A 14,491-nucleotide genomic window follows, 5' to 3' on the forward strand; every position below is an offset into this window, starting at 1 on the left:
TATGATAATTAAATCAAATAAGAAGCCAGTACACATGGCCCAGCATCAACACCATGTAAACAGCGCTCCGTCCAACATCACACTCCGTGCAAAATCACGCACTGTCCAACTTCGAACCCCGTCCAAAACCTCGCACCAACAAACATCTCACACTTTCACAGTCAAACTTCGCACCGCCCACATACCATTTTCTATACCATACAGGTACTTACAAACCGTTATCGCCCGCAGTCACTGTAAAGTTTATCACCCAATCTTTTGCCTTGTATCTTCTACGCATCATAGGAATTTCCTCTTGGTTGCTGTAGAGCATTACTGTTTCCATTACATCGTAACTCCGCCTGCCTTAAAGCAGTCTAAAAAGTTTCAAGCTGTCCCACTGTCCTCCTTCCTCCACCCCATCCACCCAACGGTTTCCCTCCCATCACAGTCTTAAACATTCCACAACCTTGCAATATATCCTCCGCCCACTTTCCATCCAACATTTACGCATAATGTTAGTAATAATGAAACGCTCCCTTCTTTTGTTTCTCCCGTGGTGATGTGGGTGGCTGTGCCCGCACCTCTAACAGGCGGTGGGAGCAGTACAGCGGCCGCCAGCAGGGTCTCTTCGTTCCGGCGGGAGAGCAAGACGGCTCAGACGCTCTCGGTGGTGGTCGGAGGGTTCGTGGCGTGCTGGCTTCCCTTCTTCATCATTTACCTCCTCGCGCCCTTCCTGCCCTCGGATGCCATCTCGGCGGACCTCATGTCTTTCCTCACTTGGTTGGGTACGTATCATATATAGTATGATTGAATCCCTCTTGAGAATCGAGACCTCTCTCTCTCGTTCGCCTTCCTCCGATATACTAGAGTGAGAGTTGCGGACATTTCGGCAAGTGCTGAACGACAGTTTACCTACCTGGATTGAAATTTTATTCCAGAATAATGAGCATTTTAGGTTTCCATTTCAATTCATTGCGAGTAATGTTTTTCAAAGCAATGCATCATTGGCAAGTGCATAATGCCTCACATTTTTTTCCAAAATAATTATGAAAATACTTAACCATTTTCATCATTTCGAAATTGTTAATTCACGCAAATTATGCCCCTGCCACTATTATTACTTTTAAATGAAGTTTAAGTTTAGAGTTTTCCAGTCCGAGGAATTAATCCGCATCATTCATGCCCCTTCATTAATAACTATGGAAAAAATTGAAAAGTCGAGACTGACTAAATGACTTTTATTTAAATACCTTGAACTTTCCAACATCCTCGTATATATTATAATTTGACAAGCATTGAGAGTACTCCCATTTGTAGGTACGCGAACAAGACCCTCCGTTTTAAAGGGGAATGCAGTTTTACCTAGAATAACATGGATGGCGACATGAGCAACAAGAAATGATCACCCTTGAGACTTGAATTTTCAACTCTTTTCGTCAGAAATAAAAAATAAAACCTTGCGCTGATGACCAAGCTCTAGTTTGTCAGGTAGCCAAGGGGTTACAAGCCCTGCTGAGTGAATTAGAAATTCAGTGCGATAGATATGGGATGATAATCAATGTATATAAGCAAAGGTTATGCAGTTTTCCAGAAGGAGAAAGGCTAAGTTGAATGCTAAAATAGGGGGGCAAAACCTAGAGCAGGTGGAAGAGGTAACGTATCTCGAAAGCGTTTTGGACCAAAATGGTTAAAGTAGTAGGGACATTAGGAGAAGAATTATACTAGACACAGTTCAATGGCTTTTATTTATCCCTCCCCCCCCCCCGGCTCTCTTCCTAAGTTCACCACAGTTATATCTCCATTCCTCTGTTGTTTGTCATTCATTCTCTATTCCTGCTCTGGCCCGGGCCACAGGAAGCCTTGTGGTCGCGTCTCCATGCCGCGTAGAGAGGTGATGTGGTGGCTTTCAATGTTGGCGTAGCGTGGAGAATTTCGAGACTCAAAGTTACTCTCGCTTTTTTAGCGAACATCTTCAGGGCCAAAGTAAGTCACTTTGATCCTGGATATGTTCGCCATTTTCAAAAGAGTTCATTGACCGAAATTCTCTACGCTCATCCAAACGAGAAAGATATTATCACCTTCATCGAATCGCTGTAAAAGTTTGTGATGAGAGCTAGCAAACTGTAAGATGTGAGAAAATAAAATTGTATAATATTCCGATGGATGCCTTCTTCTGGCTTAAAAACTGATGGCGATAATATCGTGCATTCCGTAATGTATACTGTACGTCACAGGTCAATAAAGGCAGCGAAATTCGCTTTCGGCGGAAAGTCAACATTGGAGATGGAAATTCTAGTCTGTCAAATTTCAATTTTATGTTCCATGTTGAGAAGAGACAGATTACTATGTAGTTTTGGAAATAGTATTTCGGTGTTCTCCCGAAACGTGGGGAAAAGGTGGCTATGGTTAAATTATTCCACGACGAACAAGTGACTTAAAGACGAGAAGGCATGGAACATTGGGAAGTCCCTTGCCGCACGTTTCGAAATGTTCATTGACTGTCCAAACGGGCAAGTACAAACCGTCCCGGTGAGTGAAGTCTCACATTTACCTGTCATTGTACATAATAAACGCATGGCATTTAAGAAAGAAACATGGCTGAGGTGATGGTGTAGTTTGCGAGAAGAAGAAACTTAAAACTAGGAATAAAATATGAATTCTTAACCTAACGAGAAAGGAAAGTCGACAGGGAACGGCTTTTTACAAAAAAAGAACCTCAGTAACAGCACTAACTGCCCACCGGCGTACTTTGAGCATAAAGCGTTACAAAACGGAAACGGAAGCGAGGAGCGCCCATTTCCCACAGCGGGAAATTGCACTTCACGGCACGGCAATTCACGACAATTCACGGAAAGAGGAAGAGGGTGGTAGCAAGACCGCGAAGCGGATAAAATGATACCAAAATAACATAGAGGACGGAGGAAGAGATCCGTCCGGCCTTGAAGCGGCTTATTGCTATGAAGAAAATTTAAAATTAAAAGACATAGAAAAGACTTAGGCGAGTAATATCTTAAACAACCTCTATACGGTAAACTAGCAAATGAAATTATAATAGGTGCACTCCCTCTTTCTAGAATTATTATTAATGGTTTTAATGAGAATTGAATTATCTTAAACTCTACTGAAATTTATCAACTCTCTGGAGGTGTTTTTACTTCACAATTGATTTCAGCAACGTCATTGGACCCAACTTTTCACTCAGAGTGAGTTTTCAAGTGAACTCTAATATAGTATGAATTGTCATCAACAACCACTGGTAACAATGCAACAGTCAAAGTGAAGCGTTATAATGCGCTATTTAGACTTTTTCTAAAATGACTGTCTAGTGTTTTGGACCCCGAAAGAAGGATCTTATTTACGGTTGAAAAAAGATACCTTGAATAGGTATTTTTTATCTCCCTTAATACCGGACATTTTGGATGAGTTTAATGGTGATCTAAAGTATGCAGAGACAAATCACAAGTTTTGGTATGTGTTATGTGGTTTGAGGATATTTAGTGTAATGTTAGTCAAGACGAAGAAGTCCAGTTGTGTATAGTGCCAGGGTCTACCGCAATCATCGTACCCTAAACTGGTGGACTAATGCCAATATAACCTATAAAAGCTCCCCTTTTCGTCTCTAATCTTTTTAAAGGATCATTAAGTTAATATATTAGTATTATTATTGTAAATACTTTGGTGGAAGCTGTTGAAATAAGATCACATGCACAACATAAGTTATATATTAAAAACAAATCATGTTACTTTAATGCTTCAGTGGATGATTCTAGCCCCGCATTACATTAAGAGAATTTAAGAAGAAATGAGAATGAAGAAGGGACCGCAAGGAGAATTTAAGAACAAATAGTACCGAAAAACCTTAAAATAGCGATCCTTAATACGAGGGTGAGTCAAATGAAAAACTCAAAACTTGAATATTTTTTATCTTATAATTTCTTGAATACTAAAGGTCCTCACAGTTTTCATATTTAGTCCCTCTTTGGGGACAAATTAAGTATTTCAGTGCTTCGAAAGTTCACGATTACCTCAAGAAAAATCATAGCTTTAAGTTCCGTTCTGAAAGCCTCTGCTGGTACAACACGACGTCCCTGATCTGATCGAGGGAAGCCTGAGACAGAAATAACACTGTTCAAGAACCTCTAGTCCAGGCGTAAAAGTGAAATAGGTGAATCGCCATTCTGAACTTTCATCCATCGATGAATTTAGATATGTTTCACCCCCCCTTACCACTGAATTAACGAATGCGAGACCGCTGTTTCACAGTGGTTCATGCTGAAAGAGGAGCGGCCATATTTACACTATTTTTGCGCCGTATTGTTGCATTTTGGTATCATGCTGCCAGTTGTAGGCCACCCATCAAACCATGGCTATCACTGTGGGGAACGAAAATTGTCACTGGCACGATGTTTCGAAATTTTAGCGAAGTTTTATGGCTTTCGCTTTGACTTACCCACCTATATTGTACATTTTTACGAATACAGTAAAAGAAACAGCACTTGTAACCACTCCTCTTGCTCAAAAATGAAAGAAAATTACTTCATTCTCCTTCCTGGTGCTCGATGAAATCACTGATGAATGGCTTGTGGCTTTTTGAGCCCCAAGTAGATGTGAATGTATTGAAAATCGTTAACAGTATCTATATTCTCCTCCAGGATGGATCAATTCCGCCATCAACCCCTTCATCTACGCCTTCTACAGCCCCGACTTCCGGCTCGCGTTTTGGCGCCTCACGTTCAAGAAGTGCATGAAGCGTCCTGGTTCGCGACCGCACCACGTGGACGTCATTGGGATGGCGTACGCCGCCAGCGGCAGCGTCGGTGGAGGTGGCGGCGCGGTCGTCGGTGGCGGCGGGAGCGGGCGTCGAACGCGAACACCTTCGAACGCCGAACATAACCTCGGTCAGCCGAGGAACTCTCGGCGGGTGTGAAGACTCGTCGGCAAGCATAGAGGGGAGATCTACCCACTGCTCCACACATTGACTGTTCCATAGGTTCGACAACTGCCCTCGTGCCGTCCGAAAGGACTTTTAATCTGTCGCTCCGTCGGCATCTTGAACGGACTCTCGTGCAGAGGACATTATATGCATGCATTCCATTGTGAGGGATACGGCCTTGCAGTCACGGAGTAGCGAGCTACCTTTTCGTCAGTCTGGGTGATCATGCGAACTCGTGTGGTGTCTTTCGCAGAGTGTGAAGCCGTGGAATTACGTCTCACAGAAACATATACCGAGCGAAAGTGGCTTTTGGTGAATTGTATTATATGCGGGTGTGAAAAGAAAATAATATTTTTTTTAAGAACGCAAACTGAGGAGTTAGACCCTTAGGATTCCAAAAACTCTTGTAGTAATACCAGATTAATTGTTTCAATTTTCAATTGCATGTGGTATACGAGCATTTGAAGGTAAGAAATCACTGTGGGAAGTTATCGAAAGTGATATCGAAGAGTGGAGCATGATCTCTGTTCTGAAAATTTTCATCTCTAAATCAGCGACCAATTTTTAAAATGTTTCTGTTTTATATCCCCTCTGGTATCTCTCAAGTCGTAATCCATCTGTAAAACGGACATGAAACAGTGCTGAGGGCAGCCGGATCTTTTTTTGCAAACTGCTAAGCCTATAACTAAAGAAATTGGGATGTGGAAAATCGCTATGTAGGTGAAAACAATACTTGCTGTCGCTGTACATGTCATTTGTGTCAGTTTTCTCTAGTCATTTAGTTTTATGGTACCTACCCGATACGGGTAGCTGAACCGGACTTTCTAAGGAAGCCTTGATATAGCACATACCAAAGATATATGGTTCCAAGTCATTGGTCTAAAATATAAGGAGAATTCGCTAGACGAAAACTGATAGGTCTTCTAGATGTTTAGGTTTTATAAGAGAGTTTCAGAATTTCTTTTCTGCCTATATATGTGTTTAGTGAATAATACCGATGACTTATCTAATTACATATTTTGATATAAAAATTAGTACGAAGGAAGGAAAAGTCAACGGTATTGAAGGAGAGAATTTCCCAAATTTCCATAAATAGTTTTGTTTCATTGCTTGTAAGGTGATTAAGTACTTGTTATTCATTCAACTGTTACGATCCTCTATTTTGATACCCATTAACTATCTCTTCCATCATACAAAAAAGACAATTGAAAATTGAAAGACAAAGAAAATCTTTTAGTTGGATAGGAACTGAGTTCACAATCAAATCCCATGTTTAAGCTATTTACATCATTAATTAGAAAACTAGTCCCATTACTGAGTGGTTTTATTATAATAATTTCACTCTTTTTACTAAGCAATCAACCAAAGTAATTTATTTCATCACGAATAAATGTGTGATATCTCCTGGCTGCCTCCATAATGAGTAATTTGATGTTTCTTTCTGATGTTTTCATATCTCAACATGCTGACTGATTTAGTTTATTTGAACTTATGGAGACCAAAACTTCATTAGCCCGTTTAGTTGATGAAACAGCGGGATAGTAAGAAAGATTTAGAGACGAATGATCGTTAAAATGCATGACTAACGTATTTATCCTCAGCTACTCTTAAAAAATATTGTTAAATTCAATCCGCATTTATAAGCCATGCTATTTTTGTGAAATACCGACGCCGATTATGGAAATGAATAACTTCAAAATATTGAATGAGCATAACCAAGAATGGAACCAGTTAGCGTAGCTATAAATTTGTACAGATTTTATTTCGCGTGGGAGAAATAGATGCCGATAGCATTATTCATTCTTGTTCCTGAATTTTTGATACCATAATCATTTATAAAGAGAAGTGGTCCCTAAGTTTCCTTCGATATTTTCTGCCATATTGTACTAAAGTAAGATAATGGGACTAACGGTCTTGCCGAATTCCAACAAAATTAGTGAATTGATTTGCAACAAACTTTTCGCGCGGTTATTCCGTTACTACTAGCACCATTAATGACTTGCCAAGATGTCGTAGTGCTGTTTCAATTTTCAAATTATTGAGTATTATTTTGATTCTACCTCATAGTCCTACTGTAAAAAATGTTTTTGTTATATTGTACCTTGGTTATGCCCATGATTAACAATCAATGTCTGCAATTAAGTACAAAACTAATAAAAATCTGCATTTCTCATATAAAATTGTGTGTTGTATGTCTATTGACAACTTTATGTAAATAAAGAAAGGTCATAAAAATATCTCCGTGTATATTTCTTATATATATAACCATTCTCGTGGTCTCGTAGCATCCCCTCTCTATGTACCCTCCACGCTTCTCTATTTTGGGAAAGGGATATAAAAAACGGGATTTTAAACTTATTCCCTTCCTCTAGTTTCTTTCGTATTGCCCTATCCTCCATTATTTTTTCACATTGTTTATTACAATAACGAAATTATGCTAAACTTGAAGGTGTAGGAAGAACCCGTCATAAACATTATCTCAAGCGAAAATGCCCCAGGCGGTAAATCAACTATTTAGCGTATCAACCAACGGTGAGCTTCGGGCTATCGAAGCTCACCGCACACCCAACCTTCGTCTCTAGATGAAATACATGTACATATTAATTTAACTGAACTTGGCCCACGGAGAGCTAGCCCACGACTACTTAGCGGCCGGTGATGCTATGGATTTTTTAGTCATACCAACATACACGTTTTTGCACGAAGTAACTACGTAAATTTCCTAAACCATTGCATTTTTCTCACTAAATTGGACATAATATCCTCAGTAATACTCCCTGTAATTACTATCAATTGCGATACCGATATTAATTACGTAGTATATGACATATGGCCCTAGAAAGATAACTAAACTTGAGTTATCCCAAGCGGAGAGTCGTATTTATTAGTGAGCAATTATCATTGCTCCTGCCAGCACAGTTGTTTAGACGTCTGACCCCAGTTGTGCAAATAATGATTCACGTTGAGTGATGGTGCCACATTAAGAACACCATTGAGGAAAGTAGCGGGAAATCACCTCCATTATTAATGCCATGGTTTTCATGACGGACAGTATAGAGAAAATGAGTCCTGGCAACTACGGGCCTCGGCCCAATCGGCCTTGCCTTGCGGCGGGAGAGGCAAGGTTTCGGCAGTGGTCAACTCACGAAATCCTTGGGAAGCAAAACTGACAGCAGCAGCACAGAAGACACAGGAGAAGAGCGAATCAGTTAGAATAGGAACCTGGAACGTTAGGAAAATGAGGACTAAAAAATTAGATAATATCAATGGAGAGGTGGAAAAAAGAAATATATTTGTCGATGATTCAGGTCTATGCAATGTGAGATTGAAGGATAGCGGGGATTACTGAAATGATAGCCATAGAGTAATTTACAGCGGAGGGGATGAGACAATTCACGCCTTCCACATATAGGAGAGGAGTTACTTACTTATTTTCTCTGGACAAAATGTTCCCGCTCTTTAAAACGCTTGAAAATAGTGCGAGAAAGCGAAAAGGGAGGTTCAAGAAACTTCTCAACAAAAAGTAAAATTGCAGCGAGAGATCACCGACGAACAAAACCAAGAGTTGCCTGCTCGCGATAGCATAGCCAACACTCGCTGGTCTTCTTTGCGCCCTAAGGTCGTACAGTCCATTTGAGATAGTGAGAAAGGTGATGTTTACTCCGGGAGAGCAATGCTGCTGACATGGGGCAGAGAAGAAAAGGGAGAGTGGTGGAGAGGAAAGGCCAGTTTTCATTCTTACACCCGAGTAGGTGAGCTTTTTCCCATCTGTTTGACTGAACCCGATATCGAGTCATTTTAAAATTATTAAAGGTTATACATGTATTCGGCTCTCTTTTTCCCCATCCCCTTCTCTATAAGGGTCTGTGATTCATTTTTCTCCCATTTCCTCCCCCTCTCGTGTTAAGGGGCGCGATCATCATTTAATCGAATTTGTAACTTTCCCCAAATAAAAAAAATGCACATTTAAGTTTGATGGAAGCGCTTTCACTGCTATCTTCTACTCTGCTAGCTGCTTTATTTGCTATTTCAATTAATTTTTTTCTGAAATTAAATTTTACTTTTAGTTTTATTTATTACCCTGCGAACCATCAATAGGATGTGTGACGGTGGGTTATTACACACCAGACTACCCTTGATCCAAAGCAGCTTTCCCTCCTACCGCGGTCCGGCAAACGTTTTATTCTGATCCCTTATCGTTGGTGGGAAAAGTTACATCTTACATCTATTTCTTCTGCTCTTAATCTCTCCAATTTAATTGACATGGTCTCTTCTACGGTGAAATGATGGGGCTAGTAAAGCAAGTATGTCACCTAGAGTGATATTTTGTTCAATTAAATTAAATGAAGGTTTCTAAACTCTTTTGAAAGGTTTACAAGTTCTCGGACAACTCTGAGCGATATTTCCGTACGTGAACATTGGGCCAACGTCGTTCTTTAGTGATAAAAGCTCATCAAGATTTTCTTCGTTAAAATTATTGAAATAATGCAGTAATAAATCTATGGTAAGATTTTAAACCCGTGCCGAGAGGTGCCTTTAGTCTTCGCACTCATTTGCCGTGATCGCTTTTACTTCCTACTGAGAGTTGAAAAAAGCCTCATTCGAATTCGAAACTTCCTTTGTTTGACCAATCAAAACAAAGAGAGCCTTTGCGCTTCTTCGCGTAGACTACCTTCGAAAAGGAGAAAAAAATCCTTCCTATACTCTCACCTGTGTTTGTGAAGGCTCGCTTCGTAGGAAATACTCTCGGCACGGGCCACCCCTTGTCCAAAATAAGGACTCTTAATGAAATGGCCCACACCACCGTCCCCCAAAATCCTTGTGTCAAATTGAAGTACAGCAGCCCCAACTCACTCCGTTTGGAAGGGCAGCCTACCAGCTTGGGACTCGGCTTGAACCACACTTAGTCGCTACGTTTGCCGTGATCGAATGCACCCGCACTCATTGAAATCACTCCCACCCCTCCACTTATTTCCCCTCCCACGTGCGAAACTATCAGATAGGTCAACGTGAAAGGACCTCCACCCCAACAAACTTATCCCCCCCCTCCGCCTTCACTCCTTTCACCATTCCAACGCACTCATCGGCCAGGCCATCAAAGTGGATGAGTTTTTCACCTCTTTCATTCTTGTCCCCCCTTCTCTCGGCCTAACCCTCCTCCCTCACATCCCCTCCCTGTCCCAGGCGGTCGTCATAGTCTCCCATTACACTTGCTCGTTCTCTGCCATTTCCCTCGCCCGTATCTTCCAGCTCATCATTCCCTGCATTCCTCCGTCTTGCCCTTTTGCCTACATTGCTTTCTTCTGTCCCTGGCAGCCTTCCTTCTCTCGATCGGGGAGTGAGTGGAGCTCTCTGGAAGCATTCTGTTCGTGGCTGCGAGGGAGGACTGAGCCGCTCCGGTGGGTCGATGGAATTACTGGACGCTGCACCGCGTATTCCAGGTGGGTTTGAATGAGTTTCACCAACTCTCGCCTTCGATTTATATCTTAGTAATCGATCCGAAGGGATTTTTTGAAAGATGACGATGATTGTAAAGATAGCGATTAACTCTCTTAGTGCGCGTGAAACTCTAGAATCAAGTGAATGGAAACATTCAAATCCTATATCTGTCCTATAATATATTTTTTCTCGATTTATGAATACCACATAATATTCCTATTTTAATTTCAGATTTCTCCCAATATTTTGACCAGGATTTCATTCCGGGGACCACTAAACAGTATGTAAAATTTCGGTTTTCTAGACTACCAAGTCGCATCATTCTATTAAGAATGTTAATTTAATACGAATATAAAATGTTTGGAGCAGTTACTTGGCAAGGAAAGATCAGGCAGATAAGGTACTGATTCTTAACTCTTTTCATGAACTTAAGTTAAAATTCATTCGAAGTGAAGATAATTACCCAAAGTAGAGTTATAAATGTTATTTAAAACTGATGCCAAGTAATAATGACCTGGTAAAAAATTTGTAACTTATGAAAATCGTTACATAATATCAATTTTTTTAGAATTTTTTTGCATTCTTAGTTACTAGCCAAATAAAATGACTTAAACAAAGGAGATCAGGTTAGTGCGGCAGCTAGTGTATTGCCTTCCCGCGCTGAATGCCTGGGTATGAATCACAGTGGTGGCGTAACTTTTCTAAGGTATCCTGATTCCTACTTGGGTGCCATATGCTCTAATGGAGTAGTCCATGCATCAAATGGAGCATTATATTGTGTGACCCCTTGGCGCCTTTCCCTTACAGTTTACTAATGCTGACAATAGTGTCCGGTCCCCACCCCCATTCCCAGATTGATATCCTAGGGTATTTATTCAAGCAAAATTAGAATATTCATGAACTTATACCTCCAACAATGCTTATGGAAGGGAACCTAAGATCTTTGATCCTTAGGTTTACTTTTCTTAAAGGGATCAGTGAGGCTTCAAATGAAGTATTTCAGATATTTCTATCAGGTCTGATATTTATCACATTGTGTGCTTATCTGTGCATGTTATGCAGCTTCTTTTTCACCAGAACTGTCAGCCCAAATGTATGTACTGAATGGTACAAATCATGGCTTTTGCCATGGCTTGTACCATTCCACCATCCTTTTTATTACAATGTAAAAGCTATTTTCACATTATTATGCCAACTTAAGGTACACATGAGCGCAAGTGAACAAATGTGCCTCCAATTACAGGAATACAAATATAGATTCACACACAAAATATAACTGTGCAGTACTCTATTGTACTTGTTTAAGAATTTGGAATGCCATCTTGGGAAAGATTCTGTGGAAATAATTTTAAAATAGTGTTACTAACAAACAATGTTATCAGCATGTATTGTTTCTAAAATGAGAAAGTATTAATGGTAAATTATTTTCATATAGGTATTCAACAATTTAGAGAAAATAAATCAAAACTCTCCAATCATACCCATCATAAAAATCTGCATTCGAAAGTCTTACTTTTCTTACTTAATTTAGTCTTATTTTTAACCTGACCAAATTTATTTAACCATCTGCCATCCAGTTCTGATGCCATGTACGGAAAAAACAAAAATAATACTGTTTCAACCACACAGATGCACTAATAGGGAGATTTTTCGACCAAATTTTCCTAGTTCCGTAGCTAATTGTTGAATTTTTTCTTCGTTGCCTTGACCCTCCCAACTGTTCATAAGGTTGAATGATGCTTTTTTTTTAAATCACAAACTCCCCCATGCTGCCACCCCTCTCATTGTGTGGATCGGTGTTGGTGTGGTGGCTATCGTACTGGCTTCCCACCTAGAGTTCTCGGGTTCAAATCCCGGTGGTGTTGAACATTTTAGAGGTATCTCGATCCCTACTTGAGGTGCTTTGAGGAGGGCACTTTTGAGTGAGTACGCCATCCGTCGGATGGGACCTTAAGCTGAGGACCCCTTGGCGCCTCGTAAAGAATAGGCAAATGCCGATGCCAGGTTTCTCTCCACCCTTCATGCTTTCCTGTCCAACCCCTATGGCACAAATGACCTCAGCAGTTAGTCGCCTCCCCAAATACTACTACTACCCCTCCCATTGTTGTACTTTTCTAAATTTGTACTTCCTATCCAGAAATAATTGATGGACCTCAACTCTTACCCCAAGCCGAGGATGGACTTCACTTTGGAAGAAAATGTTTTTTGAGATCTGACACATCTCTTATTCATCATCACCATAACTTTGGTGTCACCATTTGTGTGCTCTAAACTGAAAGAAGCCACACTATGATATGTGCTTGACCACAGGAGGTCTGTTGAGGCAGAAAAGGGGACAGGAAAGAGAGCAAGATTCATAAGGCAAGTAGTGGCGTAAGCTATTTTAAATCTTTATATATATATATATATATATATATATATATATATATATATATATATATATATATATATATATATATATATATATATATATATTTTCTGTGAAAATTTTGAGATATTTGACTTAAAGATCTTTGCAGTGTTTCAAGAAGTAAGAAGTGAGCATTATATGTAGTTAGTTGCATGTCTCAAGCCAAAGATATTTGTTCTTCAATAAATTGAAAGCCTATAATTTTATTATCCATTATTTCATTGAGTTTTCTTTTTTTCTTTCTCAAATGAATCTTTCAATTGAAGAAAAACTTCCGCATTAATCTACTATTTCCCTTTAACTGGTTGTATGCGAGTCATCTAATATGCTCTGTGAAATGAAGTTTTCTCTGAATCTTAGCATAAATTTAAGTTAAAACACAGGTGTGGTACTGTCTGTCTTTTAATTTATTTTAAAAAGCCCAACAAGCCTCATGTTGATTGAGGGATTGTGGTTGGGATGTTTTCTTTCCAATGAGTTGAAGGATGGCTGGGGCATTTGTTCTAAGGAATAAAAGAACTGGTCAGGGTGAGTTATTTTGAGAAAAAGGTTAAAATAATCAGTATTTATTTTTTTCAATGGCCTTAATGGACCCATCATGATGTGAAGATGGCGTCTTTGGTTTTCCTTAGTTTTGGCTGTTTGAATTTTTACTTCCATGAGTTGGTGGGCATCCTCGGTTGAAACTCTAAACTTATTTGTATAATATCTGGGGCTTCCTGATGGGTTAAAGTTACAATCAGCTCTCAATGGTTGTCTCTCCAAATCACATGTTGAGCTAAGGCCACTCCACACATAATGCAATCACCAACAAAGAGAATTGCTTGTTTTTTCTTTGTCTCTATTGTGTTATTTCAAGTGACAGTTGATTCCTGCATAAATGCACAATGTGACTTTACACATAAACCTTTCACCTTGCAAGTGCCTTCTGGGATGTTTTCAATTATAAAATTCTTTGGATTAATTGTAGAACTGCTTTCAGACCAGATAGACCAAAGCAGCAGAAAATCCAGGATGACCAATTCATAATTTCAAAGTCATTGCCTAACCCACTGTTACTGCAATTAACACCTTAAACCCTTCTGTTACCTATTTTCTTCCCTCTGTATGAGCCCCAGCCCTCTCTCTCCACATCTTTCTTTCAAATCTTTGCTTTTTTTCTTTGTTCTTGTCTATTTTTCATTACCTTGTTTTGCTCGGTCATACTGTCCAAGAAAGTCAGTTCACCTGCTGCAGAATCTCACTGAAAGGTAATCTGTAATGAACAAGATGTTTTGTCTTTCAAGTGATGTTTCCTGGAACTCGCATGTCTGCATTGAAAGCAATGATTAATTATAGCTTACTTCTTTTGAAATTTCACTGTTATTAACAAACTACACTCTTGCTGTATTTATGTAGACTTGCCTGGAGTGAAAATTATTATACTAAATGAGTTGAGAGAATTATTCAATCTTACTTACCCAAAGGGATCATTGAGTTACAAATCAGTTATGTCTATAGACCTTAATACTCAGGTTCTCATGGACCCATGGATTGTGACCCCAAATGGGGCTTTGAAGAGTTTTATGTGGGATTACCAGTGGAAATACGTTAAAAATGATAGTTTTTAAGCAATTTAGATTTAAATCAGCACCATGGTTAGAATAATATCAGAATTCAAAATGTTTGATAAAACCCATTAAGACAATCACAATCGCAAATTTTCTGTCACTTCAAGGAGGGAAAAG

The 14,491-nt window shown here is 39.6% G+C and overlaps 1 protein-coding gene across 1 annotated transcript in view; it reads left to right on the top strand.

Annotated features, from left to right (window-relative positions):
- The window catches only part of LOC139687556 (probable G-protein coupled receptor No18), a 90,234-nt gene extending 83,141 nt beyond the window's left edge, over positions 1 to 7,093 (top strand). Inside the window, exons 8-9 of the mRNA XM_071584766.1 lie at positions 573 to 767; positions 4,635 to 7,093. Of these exons, the coding sequence (XP_071440867.1) occupies positions 573 to 767; positions 4,635 to 4,909 (470 nt within the window). The 3' untranslated portion in view covers positions 4,910 to 7,093. The remainder of the gene's footprint in view (positions 1 to 572; positions 768 to 4,634) is intronic.
- The last annotated feature ends 7,398 nt before the right edge of the window (positions 7,094 to 14,491 follow it).

The sequence above is a fragment of the Hetaerina americana genome, unplaced genomic scaffold (genome assembly GCF_022747635.1).
Source record: "Hetaerina americana unplaced genomic scaffold, ioHetAmer1.1.p SCAF_2, whole genome shotgun sequence".
In the NCBI taxonomy this organism is placed as follows: Eukaryota; Metazoa; Arthropoda; class Insecta; order Odonata; family Calopterygidae; genus Hetaerina; species Hetaerina americana.